This window comes from Coffea eugenioides, chromosome 2 (assembly GCF_003713205.1).
Source record: "Coffea eugenioides isolate CCC68of chromosome 2, Ceug_1.0, whole genome shotgun sequence".
In the NCBI taxonomy this organism is placed as follows: domain Eukaryota; kingdom Viridiplantae; phylum Streptophyta; class Magnoliopsida; order Gentianales; family Rubiaceae; genus Coffea; species Coffea eugenioides.
The window spans coordinates 10,538,919-10,561,110 of NC_040036.1; the positions used below are offsets into that span (position 1 = coordinate 10,538,919).

The window sequence follows — 22,192 nt, forward strand, 5'->3', positions numbered from 1 at the left end:
AAACCCCTCAAAGTAACTACAAAACCTCTAATCCCACGAAAAACCGCACAGCACAGAGCTCGCAGTGTGACTCTTCCATTTTCTCTGAACTCGAAAAAGTAAATAGTAATAAGAAAGAAATGGCAGCGGCAGCACCGCCACCACCTCCCTCCCCTGCTGCCATTCCCGAGACCATCGTTCCAGAAACCGACCCGCCCCGCCACCCACTCTTTGCCCGCATCCGGTTAGGCACCATTTTCGATGTCCCCCAACTCCATAAGCTCATCCACCAAATGGCCACCTACGAGCGCCTGACCGATCAATTCTCCGCCACCGAAGCCTCTCTCGCGTTCACTCTCTTCCCTTCCCCAAGCCCACCTCCACCCTTCACTTCCTTCACCGTTTTCATCCTTGAAGTCTCCCCTGACCCCTTTCCACCCACTCCTCAGGACCCCTCTAATTTTTCCCCTATTCTCAAAACTTTCCATCTGGACCTCCCCATTGAGGACTCAGAGAAGGACATTTTCCGATCCGAAATCGGAGGCGACGTCGTTGTGGCGGGGTTTGTGCTGTTTTTCCCCAACTATTCGACGTTTCTGGCGAAACCCGGGTTCTATATTGAGGATTTGTTCGTGAGGGAGCCATATCGGAAGAAAGGGTTCGGACGAATGCTATTTACGGCTGTGGCGGCGCAGGCGGCTAAGATGGGATACGGGAGGGTGGAGTGGGTGGTGCTGGATTGGAATGTGAATGCTATTCAGTTTTACGAGCAAATGGGTGCAAAAATCCAGCCGGACTGGAGGGTTTGTAGGTTGACCGGAGATGCCCTCGAGGCTTTTGCTCATCTTAACATCTAATCTTTTGATAAATTATCCCATGTTTCCAATCCATCTTTTGGAATTTTATTAGTTTTCTCCTTTTGTTTTGCGCTGTTTGTTTCTCCCGTTTCGGGTTTGTACGAGTATGATCAATGATGATGACGACTTTTATGTTTCTGATATCTGAAAAAAAGGTTTAATTAAAATGCAATTCCCCTTTTTCAATCTCGGAAGTTTTTCCAATGGTTTTTTATGTGCATTACTGCCCATGTCTGGTAAAACAAAAAAATATACCTATACGATACATACTAGTTAGTCAGCAAGCAAGCATTTTGTATGAAGAAAGGTGCAGCTGGATTAAAAGATGGGGGAAGCCCTGCCAGGATAAAACATCAATTTCCATGGAATAAAGAAGATGGATGGGTGTGCTGTGTACTGTGTAGGAAGGAATTAATAACAATCTTTATAGTAGTATGCGATAATTGGGAGATGGAACTAGAAGAGTCGGGAGATGTCTGATCTGTCTTTAGAAAGACGAGAAAGCTTTGTACGAGGATTCTTTTAATTTATCTGATGTGATTTGCTGTCTCCTCTCTAATATAGTAATATTATTATTATTGCCGTCGGCGTTAAGATTCTTGAATTTCATAGTGCTGATTGACAATTGTACCAAGCGCAAGCATCGTTGCAGCTAGGGGTGACAATTTTCGACACGATCCGAAAATACGACACGAATCTAATACGAAATTAATGGATTTGGGTTGAGATTTTGCGAGTTCGGGTCAAAATTTGGTCGAACCCGATGGACCCGAAAAAAACGGATCAAATTTTGGGTCAACCCGTTGGTGACCTGATATGACCCGATAACCCGTTTACGAATTAAAAATAATTTAATTAACATAAAAATTATTTTTTCTAACTAAACTAAGTTATTCTTTTTTTCCAAAGGCATTAATCACTTAATCTTAAATGAATTTATTTAACTTGTGTGAAGTTGAAATTATTATATTTGGATAAATAATGTATTATATTATTTTTTACTTTTATACTATTTTAATTTATTTTATATTTGATTTGGGATAAAATACTTTTATGGTGTTTTAATTTATTTTAGATTTGGTTTGGGATTATTTATTTAAATTTTTATTACTTGATTATGTAATTAGTCTTACACAAAATTGATTATATTAGAAATTACAATGGTAAATTAATAAATTAAAATTAAGTTTCGGGTCATTTCGGGTTGACCCGCCAACCCGAAATTTTCGGGTCAACTCGACCCGCCAACCCAAAACGGATCGATTGCCACCCCTAATAATTTGCAGCACCCCAAAAGCTCTCAGTTGCTGCATTTCTCTCTCCTTTAAGGCTTTAACCTCAAAAGCTTGTAAATAGTGCTCCTCTCTTTTATCGATGTGAGCTCTCTTTTGTTCGTCTCCGAAACATGATGATTAGTGTTGGCAATCCAGAAATACCATTAATTAAGCAATGGATGATTAAATAGGAAGGAACAAAAACATCAAGGCAATTCGATAGCGTCTTTGAAGAGATTACATAAATAGCGGTTTATGGCCAAGCTTCTCTAGAATTACCAAAAAGAAGCCTTTTTTTTTTTTGACTCTTCTTCCTACTAATAATAATTATGGTTAGGGGTGATCAGAAGAAAGATCTCCCCCCCTCAGGCTGCTGAGATGGCCTAATTTGATCTTGTACAAGGCAAATTGGCTTCTTCTTCTTCACTGTAACAGGATATCAAAATCCTCGATGAAAGTAACTAACGACATACATTATTGTTTCATAGGAGACGACGGAGCTTCATGCTGCCAATGCCATCCCATATGACTCCTGGTTAGAAACAAAATGAAATGGACTCATTTGGCAGACCCCTCGACGTCAAGGTCCTCTCCAGTCAACCTACAAATCCTCTTGTCCTGATAAACTTTTGTGCCGATTCGCTCGTAAAATTGAATAGCATTCACATTCCAATCCAGCACCACCCATTCAACCATCCCGTAACCCATCTTCACCGCCTGCCCCGCCACCGCCGTTATCAGCATTTTCCCGAATCCATGCTTCCTATAAGGCTCCCTCACGAACAAATCCTCTATGTGAAACCCGGGTTTCGCCAGATACGTCGAGTACTTTGGGAAGAACAGCACGAATCCTGCCACGACGACGTCGCCTCCGATTTCGGACCGGAAAATTTCCTTCTCCGAGTCTTCAATCGGGAGGTCCAGATGCAAAGTTTTGAGCAACGGGGAAGAGTTAGTCGTGTCCTCCTGTGGAGCAGGTGGTGGGAAGGGGTCAGGGGAGACTTCGAGGATGAAAACGTTGAAGGAAGTGAAGGGCGGAGGTGGGTTCGGGGAAGGGAAGAGAGTGGCGGCGAGAGAGGCTTCGGTGGCGGTGCACTGGTGGGCGAGGCGTTCGAAGGTTGCGAGCTGGTGGATGAGCTTATGGATGTGGGGGACGTCTAAAATGGTGGCTAAACGGATGCGGGCATACAATGGGTGCCGGAATGGGGCGGTTTCAGGGACCGTATTTTCGGGTATTGTGGCCAGGAATGGCGGCGGTGGCGGCTGCGGAGCTGCTGCTGCCATGCTTTTTTTTTTTTGCTTTTTGTTTGTTTGGAAGTGGTGGTAAAATAAATCAGATTAAAGAAGCGTGGTTGGGAAGTTGCCCTTTAGACTTTAAACAATTACCTAATAATCCCCTTCCAAAGTTTTTGCATGATTGGATTGGAGTATTTTATACAATAATAGTAATAATACAACCAAATCAACTTGCTTCCAATTTCAAGCCCGGAATGAAGAAAACAAGTAGGACTAATCTGTTGCATTCAAACTTCGTTGCAGCAGCCAGAGTGACCTTCGGGACAATTTCGAAGAGATATGATTCAAGTTTTGAGAGCAGCCACATCTGAACTTTACGACTACGTACTTCATCAGCATTTGGCAGCAGCATTGAATGGACTGTTTTGACAGGTGAGTATGAAGTTTTGGAACGTTGAACCCTTTTAAATCAAACCAAGATGTATTTTGTTTTAAGCAAAGTAAATTAAATCACCTCAAAGTCATATTCTATTATTGTTGTCTCGTCTATATTCAGTAGTTCTTGGAAAGAATTGCCACACACACACTAACAGCGACGCCTGTCAAAGTCGTCATTGTCTGGTCTATATTTAGTCGTTTAACACGCAGTGGGTTAGCACATAATCAATCCAGTGTTTAGGCCTTCGAGCTTGGAAGATTAAAAAGTAATCCTGACCTGTACTAATAATCCCCACAAAGTGGAGACAACGACTGGATTTCTTGTGCTACATCATTAGTTTCAGAATTTCAAACTCAATAATGGTTTGGTTACTTTCCTCAAAATCTAAGCAAAAGTTCAAAAAACAAAGAAAGAAATTGATGGTTGCATTTTGCAGAGAAGTTGCGTTTAATGTCTAATCCATACTGGCGTTATACAGTGAAGTGGTTTTGGAGTTTAAAGAGTTTCTGTAGAAGTTAAAAAGAGTAATTTGGCATCCGCTAATATTCTTTCGAGGCATATAGAATAGACCCAACTTTGAAAATTACATGCCACTATTTTCATTTCTTATATTTCATTTTCCTTAATTTGTGCAAGGAAAAAGAAAAAAAAATAAAAGAGGAAAATAGTGTAAGGGTTTGGTAGCTTAGGTTTCTTATTTTCTTCAAACATTTTATATTCAAAGTATAAAAAAAAAAACATAATTCAATTAATCAATATTCTACGCTCATTACTCCAATTATTAGATTATGCTCGTGTGTGTGTATTATTTATTTAAATTAATTAATTTAAATGGGAGACAGCGCGAGGTAGGACGAGAGCATCCATCCTGTCTTGCCCCATTTAAAGTGGAAAAGAAAAGTTTTTCATCCTCTCCGTGGGATAGGTACCCATCTCCATTGTCATCTCTAAGATTTTTATAACTCTCCATGGGATTGGTACCCATCTCCATCGTCATCCTAAGATTAATCAAGAAATCGGATTTAATTGGTTTTTTGAATAACACCAGCCTAACATGTAAGAGACTAGAGAGTTTAAAGAAGCTGCGAACATGATTGGGATTCTTCTTCCTCAGACATATAAGCACAACTTTGGACATTATGCAGTATCCATGCAGCAATTTATCGTTCTACACTCAATTATATAATTTTCTGTCGGCCAGCAAGGACAAGCCTTCCTCTCATGGTTCATCTGTTTTTCCAATCAATTCTCGCTCCCAAATCGGGAGATCACACGTGGCTATAGTGTTTATAAGCTGCTAAGATCAAATCCTGAGACACTAGCGGTTGCTCGGAACACCTCCTACGAGGTACAAAGTTGGTGTTAAAAATATGCGCTTATCCCTTGTCAGTTGGGATGACGGGTGGGTTGGTATCATGGTTCACCGTGGGTCGCGGTCTCGATTGTTCCATGTCCGTCACGACATATCGATTGAATATCATGTGATACAAACATTATAACACATTAAAGTTTCCAAAATTTTTGAAAAAATTACTAAAATTAAAAAATACTAAAAAAGACATAATTTAAAAAAATATCGGAGTCGACTCCGAGTTGACTCGAATATATCTGCCGATATCATGCATCACGGATTCGAATCAGTCAATATCGACCGAGTCAGAACGAGTCATCGCGGATATGATATTATCATATTCGCAATTCGAAGATCGGTACCGTACCGATCCCTTCCGTTCCAGTTATGATTCGGCCGGCGAACCATGATTGGTATGTTGCCGTGGATTTCCCAACATCACTGGCATGGAAGTAAAAGTCCCCACTCAGCAGCTTTTACTGGAAGACAACAGGGACCGTTTAGTTGGCCAAGGAAGAACTTGACTAAGCAGAAACATTCTGGACATTCACTAAAGCATCCAAAAAAATGATCGATCATTAATGATTAGTCGAGACGAGCCTACTTTAATTTGGAGCCTTACAGTTTCCTTGTGCGACTAAAACCAGTGCACAAAACAAAAGACAGGTGTCATGAAATAAAATAAGCAAGAACATGCATCCACTATCCATGAAATATCAAATCTATGCTTCTTTTTTTGAGACGAGACGAATATCACTACCAGAGCAATCATTCTAAGCTAAAGCAATGTACATTTCAAAGAGTCTACCCCACCCTACTCCAAAAAGCCGAATGACCAGAGCATTCCCGTTTTACATGCTTCTTGAGGTCTATTTTTTGACCCCAAGAATCCACCAACCCCGATCTGATATGTTACAAAAACTAACCTATTTGGTTAGTTGACATAATGGCCAGTTTTCCGTCTATGCCGACTGAAGTCTGATACAAACCTGAAACTAAGGCCACACCCATCAACCTTGCACTTGTATGGTCTCTCCCCGGTGTGGACTCGTATGTGTTCAGTCCTTGCCCAAGCCCACTTAAATGTCATTCTGCACCCCTTCCACGGACATTTTAGTGGCCTATCATCATCATGAACCCGCTGGTGAGATGTTGCATATTTGTGGGAGCTGAACCTTTTCCCACACCCTTGTACTGGACAGCGATCACGCATGTGTAGGACTAGCTCTGCCTTGGTCTGGAAGCTCATTCGGCAGCCTTCTATGCTGCACTTGTGAGAGCATCTCTTTTGCTCTCTCTTGTGCTTGTGCAGATCCGAACCATTTAAATGCTTGTTCACCTTCCTTCCTTTGCTTAAATCCTCAAAGGGCTTTTCGGCACCAGTCGTGTCTCCTGCAGCATCTCTTTTGGTCCTTGGCCTTAGACCTTCACAAGGACTTCTACTGAAGCTGCCAAAATTTGGTTGATCTTCATTTTGGATATCCACTTCTCTTTTTCTTTTGCTTCTCATTTTTTCAGTATGTTGGAATTGTTCTAGGGTAGAAATTGCATCATCCACCTCCTTGTTCTCAAATAAGGTGCAACTCTGATTGTCACGTTGCTGTTGATCATCAGCAGGCATCTCTCGAGGTGCTTCAAGTTCTTCCGTCAAGGAAGGGTTAGATGTATTCGATGTCAGAACATCACTTGAAACAGCTCTTTCCCGATCAGCTCCCTTCATTGAGGAGATTTCTTTCTCCATTTCGCCACTGCTCATTTGACATTTATCTAGAACTGTTGTCTCAACTTGTTGATTGCACCTTTCCCCAGAAGATTCATCAGCATGAGGACATGACGGGGCAGGTTCAGAGGCCTCTTTCATGAGAACATCCCCATCAGCATTTCTGTGATACTTCCTTTCAGATTCATTTGTTGTTACGACATCACATGTCATCTTTGCCATGTTGATTCGACAGACAATTTCATCCTCCCTCATCACTTCAGAACTTTCAGTATCATAAACAGAAATGCCAAGTGAACCTGCAGAATTTTCAGAATTTACTGAGTCATGGTTTTCGTCAGTTTCCTCGGCAACATTGATCATGGACAATTTGTGGGAGTCCTTCAAAAGTAAATCGTAGTTTTTATTCAGCTCGACAAGTTCGTCTGACATACCACTTCCAGTATGAACATTTATATTCCCAGCCACTGGGTTAGTAGCAATAGAAGAATCTACAAGTTTCAATGGAGAAAGATTTTCGTTCAGACCTCCACCTGATACAACTTTTTGACCTTCATTCCGCAACTTAGACTTCCTACTGTAGGCCAAACAAGTTGGCCCTGAAGCGCCCTTCCCTGCACCTTCAACTCTAACATGAGTATTCATAGACATGTCTCTCTCCTTTTCCTTGCAATTTCCACTGTCAGCACCTGAAATTTCATCAGAAGGATGTTTCTCAGAAACCACCAAGGCCTTAATGGCTCCCTCAGAACCACGAGGCTTCGACTTGTGTCTTTTCCTATAATATTGGATCATTACTTGACCTAGTTTCCTACTCATTCTGCTTCCCGACTTTTCTACCGGTTCTTCAACTTTCTCAGTCTGGATGCTCACAGATGGCTTGCTAAAGTTTGTAGGATCTGCATTCCTTTTTGAACGTGATTTCCTGGATTGCCACTTCAAAGCCTTTAAGTGAAGAACTCCATCAGAAAACAACCCACCTAAAGCCAATGCATGCTTCACTTTCTGGGATGGGAAGTTCTTTCTCATCTTTACACAGTGGCGTAAGTTGAGATTCAATTTTGAGGTCCAATCTTGTGCACCTTCATCTTTTTCTTGATTTTCAATTGCATGATCAATCAGGTACAGGTCTTCCTGGGATGCATTTCCTAATGGAATCTCGTTGTAGTTAAAAGGGATGCTAATTTCCTCCGCTACAACTGCACTGTGTGCTTTTATTTTCTGGAAGTCTACAAATATTGAAAACCGAGGACCACTTTATCCAATTCATAAGCGACATTCACATGCAAAAGAAGGATAATGAAGTACAATCCAGTCATTTCTTCGTCAAGTGGAGAAGGGAGAAGAGCAAAATCTTTCATTAGGGTGACAACATAAATTTAGCATGGTTGAAAAGACAGGAGCGATCCACTTCATGCATTTTTATCTAATAATGAACTGAAATTCATCAATCTATTGTTACCTGAATGGCATATTCCAAGCACATTTGCACCACCTTTGGGGCGCAATAGCTCCACGGTTTCAATTGCGTGCTCCAGGCAGAACAATTGAGGTCTGAAATAGCCAGTTGAAAGGTTCCACCCCCCGTCAAACTTGACTGCTGAAGAAGCCGTTACGTGCACTGGAAATGATGAAGTATTAATGTCTACAGACAGGGCATCCTCCTCCATATGAGAACAAGTGGATGGGCTTGATTCAGCAAAAGGAGATGCTTCATCTGGATGGTTAATATTCTTCTTAACTGGCTTTCTTGTCTCTGTTGCATTTTAAGACCCACTGTCAGCATTAATGACCTTTCATGTTGTTCAATTCTAATGCATCGACTGTTCCAAGGTTCGGCACCTTGGTTCATGTATCTACAGTATCTTAGCAAGATAAAATTTAATGCACCAGCATAGAAGTAAACTGATAGATTTAAATCTGAACAAGAAGCTGTCCAGTATGATATATTCCCATTAATACATCAAACTGAGAGGTAAATACAAAGCATATACACAAATCAGCCATTACAAACAGAAAGTAGCAGCAAACCAGCTATTCAGGACGTATAACTCAAACTATGGACTTAAAATGTGTACTTTGCAGCATATAATATAATATAATGTACTTTGCAGAATGTTCCGTGATAACTAATAATAAGACAGAAAGATCTAAAGTCAACCAAAGTGCAGGCCATGATGAAAATCCTAAAAGAAGTTCTCCACATGTGAAAAGACACTGGAATTCACTGGGAGAACTTACGTAGGCAGCTTCATGATAGTAAGCCACATACCAAATAACTTAACTTGTTACAAAGTGCTTGTAATGGTAATGTCATAATAAGACCATGCAAAAGAGCTGCACAATCAGATCAAGGTGAAAAGGAATGGAGAATTCAAAACACTCCATATTATACTCAGAACATGCAATAGACAATAAAGGCAAGTATTTCACTTAGTATCGCAACTTACCAACCTACTCTGTAAACCACCTACTACCATATGACACTGAAAGAATGACTCCAAAAGTAAGAGAAAAAACATAAGACAAAAATGAATTTCATGGTTTGACAAAGAAGCATACATGTAAAAAATCACATATAAGGTTGTCTTGTGAGCCTTATACCTGGAATACAGCTTTCAGCCCTAAAATCAAGATCCAAGGATTTACAACCCGCTGGTTGACAAACTCCTAATTGTTGAGTCATAGCCTGATCCTCAGGCAGCAGGTCTCTCGATGCTTGCTCGGATGGTTGTACCACAGCCATAAAAGGAAAACCAAGAATACCACAGGCAACACAGGGTAAAGTTCCAGAATCAACTTGATAATCATTTTGTATGTCATCAGCATCATCTACATAAAAATCAGTAATAGTGTCCATATACAAGCTCATCTGCGTGTAAAGATCTTGGTTACTGCAGTTGTCAGGATGACTGTCTTCTCTTCTTTGTGTCCCATCAGTTACAACAGTACTGCACAATTCAGAGTCCTTACTTGAAGCTGGCAGCAAATCCACATCCCATAGTACCACACGATAAGATGAATTTTTCTGAAGAAGAATAGTTAGCAGATGGTTTTCCTTTAAAATATCTTCTATGAATGCTTTCTTTACCGAGAGCTCGCGTTCTTCCTTCTGACGATCTTTGAGACGAGAGCTTCGTGCTCCTGGTAGTAGGGATCTTGGCACTCTGTCATTCAAAATAGATCCACTACGTCAAACTTATGATTACAGGTCGCTAACCAATTCATATGGTATCCCTGTCGGCAATAAGAAAAAGAACCTATAATGCACAGAAGTAAATGAAAATGTGGAAGTTGAAATATTTGAACAACCAAGCCTCAAGCAAGGCTGAAAGCTGGAAATGCCCATAAAACTGAATAAGATGAACAACTTACAAGTAGATTAAGAAAGTTATGTGGACATTTTAAATAAGAGGACAAAATCTGACCTTGATACAAAAGACATTGTCAACAGGTATAGCAGCTGCTGATGAGAAAGCATGGGCAAGTAATTCATCGCGGCTCTGCGAACAGCGGCTTCTTTGGCTATTGTAAGCCACTTAGGAGTACTGAAGTTTGCAGCTTCTCCACAATTAAAACCTATAACCAGAAATGAACATACACTGTCATAATAATGAATAAAAGGCCACCATAAATATATAGAACAGCAAGGATTTTTATGGAATTTACAAATAGTGACAGAACAATATTTGAAAAGATTAATGGTTAAAACACTGTGTACCATCTTGCAACCCCTGATTATACCACAATTTTTCATGCCACAATCTCTAACAATCTTTGCATGTGAAATATTCAAAATATTCAAACTGTGAACATTAGGTGCTAATTGATTGACACAACTAATAGTACCACTGTCCATAACCCCATTGGATATATTATTCTACAATGTCCTAAACCACTTCCTGATTACATCTGGGAAAAAAAAAAAGAAATGGAAAATTGAAAAGAAAACAATAATATCTGTTTCACATATATCTAAGACACTTGCAACAGACATTGCAACCAAAGATCTGGTGACTGAAAAATAGTATGGCCAACAAGTGTGAATATGGTAGAAGCAAAAATTGCAGCTCTCCCCGACCATGTCAAGGTTTAACGTACACTTGCTACTAGAAAAACAATTTTCTGACAAAGGTAACATATTGTAGTCTACAGATGATTATAAAAGTAAATCTCATGGAAGTTTGCAAGCAGTTAAATCACTATGCATAAGAGCCCAGAACTCCAGCTTGAATAACATTTGGTCTAAGTTGTCAAAGGTGGAAAATTGGTAATGCATAGTAAAACAATAAACTAAAGAAACATTATACATAATTTGAACAGGAATACTCTTATAAGGAGAGAAATTTACCGTGGCTGAATCCTACATGGTAAGCCCTTGGGAAAGTCACAACAAACTCACCAGGATTCTGAACTAGCCTAGCAAAGATGACAAGACCAGTAATTAGCTATTAGTGGCTGGAATCATCCACTATCATACTTGTAGCTCAGAACTCCAATAAATCAGTATGAGTTCCTGTCAAGCCTCATTATGCAAGAGTTTATAGGAATAAAGAGATTAAATGAAACTGAATATGGTTCTAGAGAAAACAACCCACCTACAACATGGGATGCCTGCTGCAACAATAACTTCTGGTGAAAAAAGAGTAGTCTTCTCACCCAGGAGAGTCAGTGCATCTAAAAATTTACAAACAACTGAACTTAAACAGGGAAAATACACAAAAGCAGGAAATCTTAAAGAATCAATGTAAGACTTTATGGTGCCAGTTGAAGCAAAAGAAACTCCATGACCAATGCAGTTGACAAAACCAAGCTTTTGCTAAAACATTCTCTAACCTCCAATCATGAAATCAAACTTCTCTCTTTGAACTCAGAATGATCACTCAAAACAAAAAAAAAACTAAGGAGATGATGCAATTTTTATCTCAGCTCCAATTTTTCATCCCAGAAATAGGCTGACAGCTAAAGCATATTTCAAGAGACGTCCACAAATAGAACAAGATAGAGTAAGTGCACTTCAGACAGTGATTCTTCCATCTTCATGGAGAAAAAACAGCATAGAAAATGCAACTATTTTAGCTGGATATTTTACCAGCAATGCAAAGTGCACTCCAGAGCTGTGGTTATTTACATTTTCGTACAAATTTCTCTGAGCACCAAAAAACATTTGATAAAACTGAAAGAATATCAATTTTGGCACTTTTCCTTCATATAAATCTGAAACTGAAAGCACAAACATACCTAAAGGGTTAGTATTTCCCCCATAAGCTTGAAGGCGAACGACCTCTTCAAAATCAAATGCATAATCTCCTGGAACTGAATACCATGTCTTTGGGGAGCCCGTATGAAGGAAATTTAAGCTATGAAGTTCATGATCTTCAACATGCCAAGCAAACCAGCTGAATAACATTCCAATGTAAACCATTGGAGAAGTAACACCAGGTATATCATCTGGCATGTAGCGTGTCAGTGACCCAGGAGATCTTGCAATTACTTGCAAATTCCAAGAACTGTTTGATAGCTTCCAACCTGCTGTTCCATGCATCTCATTACTAGCATTTGAAAACTTTCCATCAGAAAAATTTTCAGACTGGTCCAATGACATGGATGGTAGCGATGTAGATGCTCCAGAAACCTCTGAATGCAAGTTAGATGCCTGTGCATCCTTATCCACACTACTATAATTCACAGTACTGCTACAGTTAGTTACATGGTCATTGTTACAGGAACTACCTTGGTTATTTCTATCGAAAGTCCCCCTTTTCCGCCTCCGCCTCCTTCGCCTATTAAAATATCGAAATGATCCCTCTGGTTCTCCAAATCCAGAGCCAGGCACGTCATTCGCATACTCCACATATATGGGCTTCTCTGAAGCAGCTTTCCAAAACATTGCTTCTATAACTAATGGGGAAACCTCTTTAACCACCCCTAGTTGACTCTTAGCAAAATTCTTTGACTTCGCTTCAAACTGTTCCAATGTATAAACTTCCCCACTTTGCCATACTTGCTTTGGAGCTCCTATCAACTGATTCCCAGCTGCTCCCTTCACCCTCTTCCCATTCTGACCTAATTCCTGATGCCTAGTTGTAAAAACTGCCCGAGCCTCAGAACCATTACTCCCTTCAGCCCCATCATTCATGTTCATTGAAGAACTGACATTTACCTCCGAACCCAATTCTGGACACTTGGAAAGTGACTTATTCAAGTTATAAAGAACGTATCTTTTTGAAGGCTTAGGCACTGGTGGAATCACTTTACATATACCAAAGGCACTTGCTTTTTTCTCAATCTTTGATATATAAGCTATTGGGTCTGCAAATTCAGTATCTGTTGGCCGGAATTCTGGTGCCAAAGGCAACTCTTCAAGCCATTTTGGTATTTCCACAGCCCCCATTCGATCCACAATATTCAAAACCATAACCACATCTAAGTTCAATGCATCCAACGCTCGACCACAACAATTTACGTAATGTAATTAAACGTCATATCTAATCAGCACCCAATAATACATTATCAATCAATACATGAAAAACCCTCAATTGAAGGGATAATTCCTGGGTTTTTGACCTAATTGATACTTCACCAACTTTTTATAGCAAGAAAAGGCCAAGGAATTGAAATTTTGAAATATAATATGAAAAACCAGGAATTCAAGAAAAATGGTAATTATGAAGTATAGAACCTGGAAATGCAAATTTGTGGTGAAGGAGGAGCTGCCAAGAATAGAGCTGGAGTTGTACCTGTGAATCTCTATCTAGGTTTTGAGCAATAAATCTGAGGAATTTTTATCTGTGAGGTGCGTAGGATAGTATATTTGCACGTAATTTTATTAGCGTGTGCTGCGGTGCACACTGCACCACTGAATACACTGTTGCTTATCCGTACGATTAAGGGGTTGGACCCCAGCGGGCGTGGCGTTCCGGACTTTGGTGCATCGTGTTCTAACCGCCCAATTTTTGAGACAGCGCCAACAGGTTTGCTGACGTGGATAACCAACATGGGGGGTTGAAAAGACTAATTTGCCCCAGGTTTGGATTGATATTTGATGCCAATAATCATTAATTAGACTCATAATTATAGAATAAAGACACCACCCGAGTTTTGGCCTGTGGTCAGGAGATAATTATAGAATAAAGAAACCACTCGAGTTGGCCTGTGGTCAGGAGAGAGCTTAAGCGTCCTCCCTAAATTCGGAATTTGAATTATAAACCTAACAATTAGGTGTAGAGAGGAGATGATAGAGTACATAAAAATTATAGATTAAAAAACTTCTTTCATTGATGGATTAGAGGAAAGAAATCCAATTCGATTGTTTTGTCTTAATAGGCCTAAGAATAAACGGACATAATAACGTGAAGGGGAAAAAATTAATTGAGAAAAGAAATCCATCCATAAGTTCTTGGTCGAGCAGAAAAAAATGAAATGGAAGTAGAATATCAAGAATTCTTGAAATTCATGTGTGGCTTGATGATTCCACTTACAGTTTCTTAAAGTTGATCAAAGCATAAACTCCAAAATTTGTGACTAAGCCATTGAAATCTAGACTGGGGAGGTGCAAGGATAATGTACATTCTGTAAGCAGGTCAACTTGAAGCTTCTTCCAAGATTAAGAGATTTGGCAGAAATTTTGTACATGAACAGATATGTTAAGTAAGAATAATATTGAGCATCTAAAGCTTTCTGCAGATATCATATGTTCATTCTGGTTCTAGAATTAAATGTATACAGTTACCTCGAACAACTCCAACAACTCTTGTACAATTTCTACGACTGAATGTTTCATGGATTTATGTCAAGTCGTAGGGCAACAAATTAGAAAAAAAATGGTTTCTGAATGGGGCTTTGTTTAATGTATTTGAAGCTTTGTAGTTTTGTTTTGGCAAATTCTGCAATCTACCTTTTTTGTACAAATATAAATGATGTAGTTAGACTGCACAAGTGAAAAATATTGCTCGCGTAAAATGATTCTTTTTTTTTTTCTACTAATTTAAAGTTCGAGATTTACATAAAAAAAAAAAAAAGTAGTGAATAAATGCCTTGCTCTTTAAACATGAGAATGGAAGGGGTTAGCCATCTCCTTCTAGCTTAGAAAGTGCAATTTTTGAAAGCGTTAATAACAAGAACTAGCTATAAAGGTTTGAGTTTTGTTAATACTTATTATAAGACTGGATTTCATGGAGCATGATTTTTTTTTTCTTTTTTTCGGTTAAATTCGTATTCGTTGATACGTCTCATTGCATCTCCAATAGGAAGACAGTAATTTTCCTCTTGTTTTTTCTCCCCTTGCGATGGTTTAATACTGGAACGTAGGCCTAACTCTAAACTAAAAGAGATGAAAACTACAATTAGTCGAGTATTATTGCAAAATAGCCATTTGAATTATTTTCAATCAATATCAGCATCAGACAAACTTTAGACCTCGACATGCTTCCGCACAGAAATAATTAACAGCTTCTTAAAATATTCAAATCACTTAAGCGTCTAAATTAGATATTAGGGTGTCTATCGTTTAAAAATGTCGTGATCTGTCGCTCTGTATAGATGGACTCATATGCATAATTGAATCATAGAACAACATAAAATGATCCTCTATGCTGTACACCATTTGAATACAAAACAAAGGAAGCATGGCCCCCTGCTGATTCTCAAACATCTTAATTAAGCATTCTAAAAGGACAAAAAAAAAAAAAGATAAACCTAAATTTTTTGTGGAATTCTTGGAGACATCCCAGAAGTTGCACGAAGCGCGACCCTAAAATTAAGGTCTGAACATGATTTTCCTTTCCCACAGAGAAAGGATGTGGTTTGAATTCCCATCTTCTTCAGAAGTGTCCCCCACCATCTCCATTTACTTGATCACAATATTGCTTGCAGGCCTGGGAACAACCATTCTCCGAGGCACCGTCAACCTGCATGCAGGTGGGCATGCACCCTTTAGCACAATCCGATAATGCTCCAATCATGTTGACCCAAAGCATCAAAACCAAAGCACACACCAAAAGGGCTGTCAAACTCACTTTCTTCACAGCCATTTTCTTGTTCTAGTACCTTTATGTTGATACTTGATAGTTAAGTCCCTTTGGTACTAGTATGAATGTGGATATTTAAAAGGGCAGTATTACCTTTCCTGTCACTATTTATAGGATTAATTTAACATGGTATGTGGAAGAAAGTTTTTGTGATTTCTTTTTGGAACGGTTAGGAGGATTTTATGAAGAAAATTGAGGGTAGACGCTTGTCATCATTTAGAACAGAAGCTTAATTGAATGGTTCTTGGAGGCTTGAAGCTTCTCAATGTTTACCTACCATTCTTTTAATAGCAAAGATTTGTTGGTGATGTAATGGACCAATTAATGACTATAATTAGAATGTTCTTCTGATTGGCTTTTTCAGTTTTGATGTGCTAGTGGTTATCAGAAGAAGGGGTTCAGGATCCAAGGTAATCACGTCGTGTACTTGTCTTTTTTTGTCCAAACTCTTCTCGTATTTGGTAATATTTGTCTTATGTTCCATGGTCACTAGCTTTATCTCATGATTTTATTTGTTGTATTATTCTTTTTAACAATTACAAAGAGTTTTTTTTTAATGACCATCCAACAAGAAGCATATCCTCTAAAATGAAAACCAAGAAAACAAAAAAAGAGATGGTAGCGATTGGTGTGATGCCTTTCTGTCAATCCGGATTCGAATCTCTCCTGAAACATCTGGATTCGAATCTCTCCTGCTGCCGTTGTATAGGACTTGCCTAATGTGTCTTACCTTTCCGTGTGGTTGGTAGGGTATTACCCATTTCCGTGTGGTTGGTAGGGTATTACCCATTACGCATTCTCGGGTAACGGCTGTGAGTTCTCTTGTCAATAGAGAGAGAGAGAAATTTATACACCTAAGCACAATTTATGGACCACTCTTCAACTCTTGAAGGCGCTGATTAAGAAACTGATTGTATTCTCAGTTTCTCATTCGTTCGTCATCTTTTAAAGGTGCAAAATTCATAGCACCCCTAATGAACACAATGCAGTTTTCTCTTTTACCTTTTGGCAATGATTCACCTGTTAATTGGTCAGCTTTGAGGCATAGCTACTAGAGCCAAGAGTTAAGCATGTGCTGATTATCAAAGTTCCAGCGAGAAATGCAATCAGAGCATATAACGCTTCCTACAAGAGGTGCTTTGATTTGTGGAAAAAGTAATCTAGTGCTACAAAAACAATAATTGTGCGTTCGTAGTCACAAGTATTTCGATGCAGAACTAGTCAAGAAAGGATTTCGATGGACATCTTGAGCAGTTTTTATGAGCTTAGGTAATACTTAAAACGGCTTCTGGGGAGCGTAATTGCAGGTTACGTTCTTGTATTTTCAGTGAATTTGTTTCCTCATGGCTGACAGATACATAAGCAGGTTTTTTGAAGTTGGCATTTCTGAAATTGTTAGGAGGAGACAAATAAAAATTAAAAAGAAGAAGAAGAAGAAGAAGAAAAGATGAGTATCTGAGGTTCAGATCATGAGTAAACGACCTAAATCTGAATTGAGGAGCATTATTTTCCTATGCCAGACAGGGTAGATTGCTTACTTGCACATTGGAAAGCTTCTTCTCAACAAGTAGTTTACATATATTGCAGGCTTCATGAAGTACGATCATCAAGTCGAGAAAGATATTAAGCAGGGAAAAAAACGTTTCCAGCAAACTCTTAATCTCTCAGAAACAGAAACGTATCCAGCAAACTCTCCAGTCTCCACCTAGCACTAGCAGCTTATTTGTAGATCATTATATAGCTAGAAAACTATTGCGCCTGCTTGATTATGCCGGAATGTATTTGACCTAGGAAAGGAATAAGATTTCCTCATCTCTTTCTTCTCGGAAACGGGTGCACTCATCCTAATATCTGTAAGTTTTAACAGGAGAGAAGCGACTTTGCTATTCTGGTGACATTTTCTTCTGTAAAGCCATACTTCTTGAATGCATCCAAATATGCGCCACTAGCCCCAAACTCTTCCACACCAAGCACGCTGCCCTTTTCCCCAACATATTCCCTCCAGCCTAATGGCGAGCCTGCCTCGACACTCAAACGTTTTGAAACTCCTGATGGCAGCACATCCTCCTTGTATTCCTGTGGTTGCCTATCAAACAGTCTCCAGCACACTAATGAAACCACCCTCACTCTCCTCCCCTCCTTCCTCAGCAAATTGGCACTTGCTTCACAGAGACATAGCTCTGATCCAGTACTAATTAGTATGATTTCTGGTAATTCCTCACCACAGTTGTCACTTACAATGTACCCTCCTCTTTCTACGGCATCTGAGGATGTTCCCTCCACGTTAGCTGCCAACTTTTGTCTTGATAATGCAATAACACTAGGCACATCTCTGTTTGCAACAGCTACCTTATAAGCTCCAGCAGTCTCATTGCCATCAGCAGGTCGAAAAACCAATAGGCGAGGAATTGCTCTTAGGCCAGCAAGCTGCTCCACGGGTTGGTGTGTTGGTCCATCCTCTCCTAAGCCAATTGAATCATGAGTCATAATGTAGGTAACTGCAGCATGACTGAGAGCTGAGAGTCGGATGGAATTTTTCATGTAGTCGGAGAAAATAAGGAAAGTTGCAGCAAATGGTATTAAACCACCTCCATGCAGCGCAATACCATTTGAAATTCCACCCATTGCATGTTCTCGTACTCCATACCTAATATTCCTTCCCTTGTAATTTTCCCTTTGGAAATCTCCGCAGTCATGAAGATAGGCTTTATTAGAGCTGGCAAGATCTGCACTTCCACCAATTAGACCTGGTAGCACTTTAGCAAGTTGGTTTAAACATTTCTCCGAATACCCTCGAGTTGCATCCACTGGGTCAGTTATTGACCATTGCTGTTCAGTAAGAGACTCAGAGATCAGTTTGGTAATATTCTGAGTAATAAGCAGATATCATAGTATTGTTGGGAAGACTAAAGACACAAGAAGACAATGCCTTAAACCCATCTGTAATAAGATGCAAACTAGATGACTTCAGGCTGTCATTTAGGCCAAAAGAATACCATTCACATGCTGACTGCTCAGATTCATCAAAAGGATCGATGGTCCAAAATTTAATGATTTAAAGATGCAGAAGCAACTGAAATCAGGTCCAATAAGGAAAAACGTGGTCTTTATAACTGAATTTGGCTGCAGCAAGGTGGGTGCAACACCTGGCAGATCTCCGTCTTTTACAGAAGAACAACGGAGGGGAGTAAATTTGATGCCGTGGTCACCTAGATATATAAAGGCCTCTGAATCTACACTGCAAAATGTCAACCTCCAAATTCTCCTAGACAGTAGGTTTAGAAGTTCCGCCAAACTAAGTTCTAATCCTTTGTGTGTGTGTGGAGGTAGAGGGTGAAATTGAATGCAAGGTATACCCCAACTTTTCCATGAATCTTAAATGCGGCCTAGATCTTGGATAGGTTGCACACGCCATGGCCTGCAATTACAGTGGTTCATCCTTCATTTAATGTTTTTTAAGTACTTGGAGTTGCTGAGACTTGATTGATTCACATTTCGTGAGAAAAGAATGTTTTAATAGACGTAAGCAAGTAAAATGACAAATTACACTCTAAGAAGGAATGTCATGATATTCACCGGTAAAGAACTCTCCCAGCCTGGAACTAGTCCACCATGAAGGAGAGCATTAAATTCTACCGCTTCCTCCAGATATGCAGTTTGGTAATAATGCAGCTTGGATGTCCACATCGCCTCCAACTTTTCTCCCTGATCCGCCTGAATTTGCATTTCCCTAAAGAAGATTATATAAAGAGCTGCTTCATTCTTTTCGCTTCTTATAAAATTGAACTGGTAAAACTGCTGTTCCACTGAGTCATTACCTATAGATCATAGGAATCACATGGAACGGCTGCTGATTCTCCCATTTGACCTTTTGTTTCATTTGTTTTACATCATCTTCATCAAAGGTACCATGATGAGCTTTCGAAGTTCCTTCCTTCTTCGACAATTTCCCAATAGTAGTCTTGACCTGAAAAACATGAAAATTTTCATACTTCAGCAATCTTGTAATTGAGGACAAATGTGACCAGGTTTAAGCGTTTGATGTTTCCTTCAATCACAAGACTTGTATCTACAGAAAGGTCTGGGAAGCAAGCTGTTTGCTTGTACTGAGCGAATCCCCACATACCCTGATGAAAGTCGGTTTCTCAGTCTCACCATAAGCAGAGAGAAGTGCATTCTCAAACAATTTCAGTTCTCCATTCCTGAGATCCACTGTAATTGTTTTCCATCCTAGAGCCTGAAATCGAGCTGATATGTCTTCAGAAAATGCAAGGTCTGTAGAACCATCAATAGTATTGTGGTTGTCATCATAGATTAGTGTAAGCTTATTAAGTTTCCAGTGTGCAGCCAACGATGCAGCTTCATGTGATATGCCTTCCATAGCACAGCCATCCCCCATAATGCAATAGCTAAATTAACAATCAGCAGGTCAGTGTTAGCATTTTTACAAATTCATAGGAGTATTGAATGAGTTGAAAGAGGACTAGAAATCTGCTTACGTTCGGTGGTCAACTATGGCAACATCAGGCTTGTTGAATCTAGCAGCCAGGTGTGCTTCTGCTAGGGCCAGACCAACCGCATTGGGTACGCCTTGCCCAAGGGGGCCTGATTTCCCAAGACATTAATAAAGGGTGCAAAAAGTATTAGACACAGATCAAAATTTGCTAAATCTTATATGCTAAAGAAAGATGGCAATGGTGTATATCATCCTTTAGCAACTATGACAACAATCCAATCAATTAGAGTTTCCTTACCAGTTGTGACTTCAATTCCATCAGTAATTGTGTTCTCTGGGTGACCTGGAGTCCTACTACCAAGCTTAGTTAAACGTTTCAGGTCTTCAATCTAGGTAAGACAATTAAAAAAACATCCCCTGTCAGAAAATCAACCTTGTAATTCCTTCTACGTTACTGTTTTAGAATTGCAAGTATTTATGGGAACATTAAATTCTCTCGTTCTATATATCTCAATAGATAAAAAAATTGATGATTAAATTTGGTAGCATTTTATCAACCTATGCAGGATAATATACACTAAAGAAACCATAGTTGAAAATAAAATCAAAGAACTCCAAATATCAAGGATATATATGTACCTGAACTGATTGAAATCCAGCAAGATGAAGACAAACATATTGAAGAAGACATCCGTGCCCTGCACTTAAGACAAACCTATCCCTATTGAACCACTTGGGATTCCTCGGATTATACCTCATGGCATGCCTGTATAGAAAATAGCCCACTTCAGCCATCCCAAGAGCCATTCCAGGGTGGCCAGCTTTTGCATGATTCACAGAGTCTACTATTAACATTCTGACATTGTCCACGCCCCTTTTATCCACCAATTCTCGAAACTTTTCATCATCATTTTCCCATTGTTGGCTTGAAATTTCAGATGGATATGCTCTTTTTAGCTCTTCCAGCCACGAATGCTTATACTCGGAATCACTGAAAAGTGTTGCACTGATCGGGGGTGAAGTTTCTGCAGTCTCTTTCCTGAGACTGTTCTTGCAAGTTAAACACCTCAATCCCAGTCTATTGCTCGTATAGCATCTGTGGCTGTTTTCAGCGGTTGGTTTGGTGGAAAGAATAGGAGGGCAGGGCCTGAGGAGAAGAGAAGAGATGGCCATGATTGCGATCAAAGGAGGCAAGCAGAAACAGATTTTGGCTGTTTAGGAGGTGAGACTTCGGCGACTTGGCGAATTTGACCATATGGATTTGGATTACCAGATCATCTGTCGATTTTGGATGACACAATTAAAAAAAAGATGCGTACATATATTCACATCGTACACGTAGAAAGAGCAAAGAGGCATGCAGCAGATTGATGATCCTGCCTGGACTAGGGAGGAGGCGACAGGTAGCTACATTACAAGCCTAGAAGTCCTTTATTTATTTATTTATCTTTTGCCAAGTTGCATTTGACTTCCTTTTTTGTTTTTTAAAGTTAAATACAATTATGTCTGATATCTGCGTATGGTTTGGTTGATGATATATCTGGTGTCGGTGTAAATATTAATGAAATTATAATACTCCCTCCGTTCCACTTTGATAGTCCTAATTTCATTTTTCACACAGTTTAAGAAAAAGTAATTAACTTTGTTGGAACAATCAATTTAGGTAGCTATTTTTCTAAAATACCCTCACATTAATTAGAGTACAACTTTATGGGAACTTGAATTGATGGTAAAAAAAGAATAAACTCTCATTAAATGGGGTAGGTTTATAGTAACAACAACTTACATTGAATAAGGGTATTTTAGAAAAATTAAAATACAACTACATTCTTCAATTGGAAAGTTGACCAC

General features: G+C 39.4%; 4 protein-coding genes across 4 annotated transcripts; 1 reads left to right on the forward strand and 3 right to left on the reverse strand.

The window, feature by feature from the left end:
* Nucleotides 1-25: 25 nt before the first annotated feature.
* On the forward strand, nucleotides 26-1,022 carry LOC113761981 (probable acetyltransferase NATA1-like). The gene has a single exon (XM_027305200.1). It carries the CDS (start codon nucleotides 120-122, stop codon nucleotides 834-836), a length of 717 nt encoding a protein of 238 aa, XP_027161001.1. The 5' UTR covers nucleotides 26-119; the 3' UTR covers nucleotides 837-1,022.
* A 1,316-nt stretch (nucleotides 1,023-2,338) lies between these two features.
* LOC113762773 (probable acetyltransferase NATA1-like) lies at nucleotides 2,339-3,572 on the reverse strand. The gene has a single exon (XM_027306366.1). It carries the CDS (start codon nucleotides 3,392-3,394, stop codon nucleotides 2,669-2,671), a length of 726 nt encoding a protein of 241 aa, XP_027162167.1. The 5' UTR covers nucleotides 3,395-3,572; the 3' UTR covers nucleotides 2,339-2,668.
* A 2,211-nt stretch (nucleotides 3,573-5,783) lies between these two features.
* On the reverse strand, nucleotides 5,784-13,595 carry LOC113762700 (lysine-specific demethylase SE14). The gene is made up of 7 exons (XM_027306256.1): nucleotides 12,098-13,595; nucleotides 11,455-11,533; nucleotides 11,208-11,275; nucleotides 10,285-10,435; nucleotides 9,461-10,023; nucleotides 8,319-8,612; nucleotides 5,784-8,085 (listed from the first exon to the last, which is right to left on the reverse strand). The coding sequence occupies exons 1-7, from the start codon at nucleotides 13,272-13,274 to the stop codon at nucleotides 6,071-6,073; spliced, it is 4,347 nt and encodes a 1,448-aa protein (XP_027162057.1). The 5' UTR covers nucleotides 13,275-13,595; the 3' UTR covers nucleotides 5,784-6,070.
* A 3,732-nt stretch (nucleotides 13,596-17,327) lies between these two features.
* LOC113760938 (transketolase, chloroplastic-like) lies at nucleotides 17,328-21,563 on the reverse strand. The gene is made up of 7 exons (XM_027303692.1): nucleotides 20,981-21,563; nucleotides 20,640-20,730; nucleotides 20,385-20,490; nucleotides 20,012-20,294; nucleotides 19,704-19,852; nucleotides 19,462-19,615; nucleotides 17,328-18,714 (listed from the first exon to the last, which is right to left on the reverse strand). The coding sequence occupies exons 1-7, from the start codon at nucleotides 21,512-21,514 to the stop codon at nucleotides 17,746-17,748; spliced, it is 2,286 nt and encodes a 761-aa protein (XP_027159493.1). The 5' UTR covers nucleotides 21,515-21,563; the 3' UTR covers nucleotides 17,328-17,745.
* Between the last annotated feature and the right edge of the window lie 629 nt (nucleotides 21,564-22,192).

Bases quoted from the DNA above. Each gene is read 5' to 3' on its own strand.
- LOC113762700 (XM_027306256.1), bottom strand. From the start codon at position 13,274: ATGGTTTTGAATATTGTGGATCGAATGGGGGCTGTGGAAATACCAAAA. The intron at 11,534-12,097 runs GTATGTTTGTGC...GTAAATTTTTAG, and splicing joins GGGAAATACTAACCCTTTAG to ATGCACTGACTCTCCTGGGT. The intron at 8,613-9,460 runs GTATAAGGCTCA...AAAATGCAACAG, and splicing joins GGCTGAAAGCTGTATTCCAG to AGACAAGAAAGCCAGTTAAG.
- LOC113760938 (XM_027303692.1), bottom strand. From the start codon at position 21,514: ATGGCCATCTCTTCTCTTCTCCTCAGGCCCTGCCCTCCTATTCTTTCC. The intron at 20,491-20,639 runs GTAAGGAAACTC...TTGGGAAATCAG, and splicing joins TGGAATTGAAGTCACAACTG to GCCCCCTTGGGCAAGGCGTA. The intron at 18,715-19,461 runs GTGAATATCATG...CTTACTGAACAG, and splicing joins GCTGGGAGAGTTCTTTACCG to CAATGGTCAATAACTGACCC.
- LOC113762773 (XM_027306366.1), bottom strand. From the start codon at position 3,394: ATGGCAGCAGCAGCTCCGCAGCCGCCACCGCCGCCATTCCTGGCCACA.
- LOC113761981 (XM_027305200.1), top strand. From the start codon at position 120: ATGGCAGCGGCAGCACCGCCACCACCTCCCTCCCCTGCTGCCATTCCC.